General features: G+C 43.7%; 1 protein-coding gene across 1 annotated transcript; it reads left to right on the top strand.

The window, feature by feature from the left end:
* The first annotated feature begins 591 nt into the window (after positions 1-591).
* LOC124985306 (60S ribosomal protein L32-like) lies at positions 592-1,079 on the top strand. The gene has a single exon (XM_047553933.1). The coding sequence runs from the start codon at positions 607-609 to the stop codon at positions 1,012-1,014; it is 408 nt and encodes a 135-aa protein (XP_047409889.1). The 5' UTR covers positions 592-606; the 3' UTR covers positions 1,015-1,079.
* The last annotated feature ends 899 nt before the right edge of the window (positions 1,080-1,978 follow it).

Genomic DNA, 1,978 nt, shown 5'->3' with positions numbered 1-1,978 from the left:
GCTAATCAGTAAGTGTGGTTTTAGTACACTATAAAGATATTACTAAATGAAGAATTTCCAGTAAGAAGAGTGCCCTCGCCCACTGCTGGTAAGCATGAACACCCCTGATGGTATCAGGGGATGTTGTAATCGCATCTGCCCTGCTCAATTCAGGATATCATGTTAATCTTTTATCCTGGATATGAACACAGGTGTACAATGTGCCTGCAATGCAGAGTTTGGGGTCTTACAGCTAAGTGTTCCATCCCAGGTTGTCCATTCCTTTGGGACTCAGCCCCAGAGACCGCTGACAGCCAGGCTGCCCAGCTCAGAGCCCTAAGCATGAGAGGGCTGTGGGGTCACACCTGGAGCAAAGCACATGAACTGAAACTGAGGTGGAAAAGGACCTACTTTTTCATGGAGAACCATGCACCAATTCATTCATGCAACAGATGTGGCAGGCAATACACTATAGGACTGCGCAGTCCAATAAAAATAAACTGTGAGCCACAAATGCAAGCCTTCTATGTGACTTAAAATATTCTGTTAGCTATATTTTAAAAAGTAGAGCCAGGCTCTCTTCCTCGGCACTGCCTGCGGAGGTGGCTGCCATCTGTATTCGGCATCATGGCTGCCCTCAGACCTCTCGTGAAACCCAAAATCGTCAAGAAGAGGACCAAGAAGTTCATCCTGCACCAGTCAGACCGATATGTCAAAATTAAGCGCAACTGGCAGAAACCCAGAGGTATTGACAACAGGGTGCGGAGAAGATTCAAGGGCCAGATCTTGATGCCCAACATTGGTTATGGGAGCAACAAGAAGACAAAGCACATGCTGCCCAGTGGCTTCCGGAAGTTCCTGGTCCACAACGTCAAGGAGCTGGAAGTGCTGCTCATGTGCAACAAATCTTACTGTGCTGAGATTGCTCACAACGTTTCCTCCAAGAATCGCAAAGCCATCGTGGAAAGAGCCGCCCAACTGGCCATCAGAGTCACCAATCCCAACGCCAGGCTGCGCAGTGAAGAAAATGAATAGACAGTTCATGGGCACATTTTTTGTGTGCTTAAATAAAACCATAAAAACCGTCAAAAAAAAAAAAAGTAGAGCCAGGAGTGGTGGTGCACAGCTGTAATCCCAGTGACTCAGGAGGCCGAGGGAAGAGGCTCACAAGTTCAAAACCAGCCTCAGCAACTTAGAGAGGCCCTAAGCAACTTAGTGAGACTGTGTCTCAAAATAAAAAATAAAAAAGGACTGGGGAGATGGCTTATTGGTTAAACATCCTTGGATTCAATTCCTGATACCAAAAAAACAAAAAACAAATAAAAATTAAAAAGTCTAAGAAATAGGTGGAATTAATAGTAATATTTTATTTAATATACTATATCCTAAGACTTGTCATTCCAACAAGTAGTCAATATTAAAAGTTATGAATGTGAAAGTAAAATTATTTTAACTTTTTTTTGCATTGTCTTTGAAATCCAGTATGTATTTTACACTTATAGCGCATCTCAATTCGGAGGAGCCACATTTTAGATGCTCTCCGTAGCCACCTGTGGCTAGTAGTGACTGTCCTGGACACTGCAGCTCTAGGTACAGGAATCTTACAGGAACAAACCACATGTCTTGCCTTCAAGAAGTCCTAAATTGTTAAGGGTAATGAGGACTCAGGAAACAAGCTGTTAGAATCAAACCAAAACATAGTTAAAGGGAGCATGCTAGTGACATACTGAAGACTGGATAGCATCTACTTCAAGAAGCTACTTCAAGAAGAGGAGTCTTAGCTGAGGCCCTTAAAGTAAGAATCCAAGGGATTGAGAGGCAGAAAAAGGGATGAAGAGAGACCACCAGTGTCTGCAAAGTCCTGGGGATAAGAGAGAATGCTGTATGATCTGGGAGCTTCACGTTGTTCATTATCATCAGACCATATGTTCTGAGAGGAGTGAAAAACTAAGTCCTCAAGGTAAAGAGGGACCAGACCATGGAGGGCTTCGTGAGCCAT

This window comes from Sciurus carolinensis, chromosome 5 (assembly GCF_902686445.1).
Source record: "Sciurus carolinensis chromosome 5, mSciCar1.2, whole genome shotgun sequence".
NCBI lineage: Eukaryota > Metazoa > Chordata > Mammalia > Rodentia > Sciuridae > Sciurus > Sciurus carolinensis.
This window is presented reverse-complemented; position numbering and strand designations above follow the sequence as displayed.

What these genes read in the sequence shown, in the direction of transcription:
- LOC124985306 (XM_047553933.1), top strand. Translation starts at nt 607, where the DNA reads ATGGCTGCCCTCAGACCTCTCGTGAAACCCAAAATCGTCAAGAAGAGG.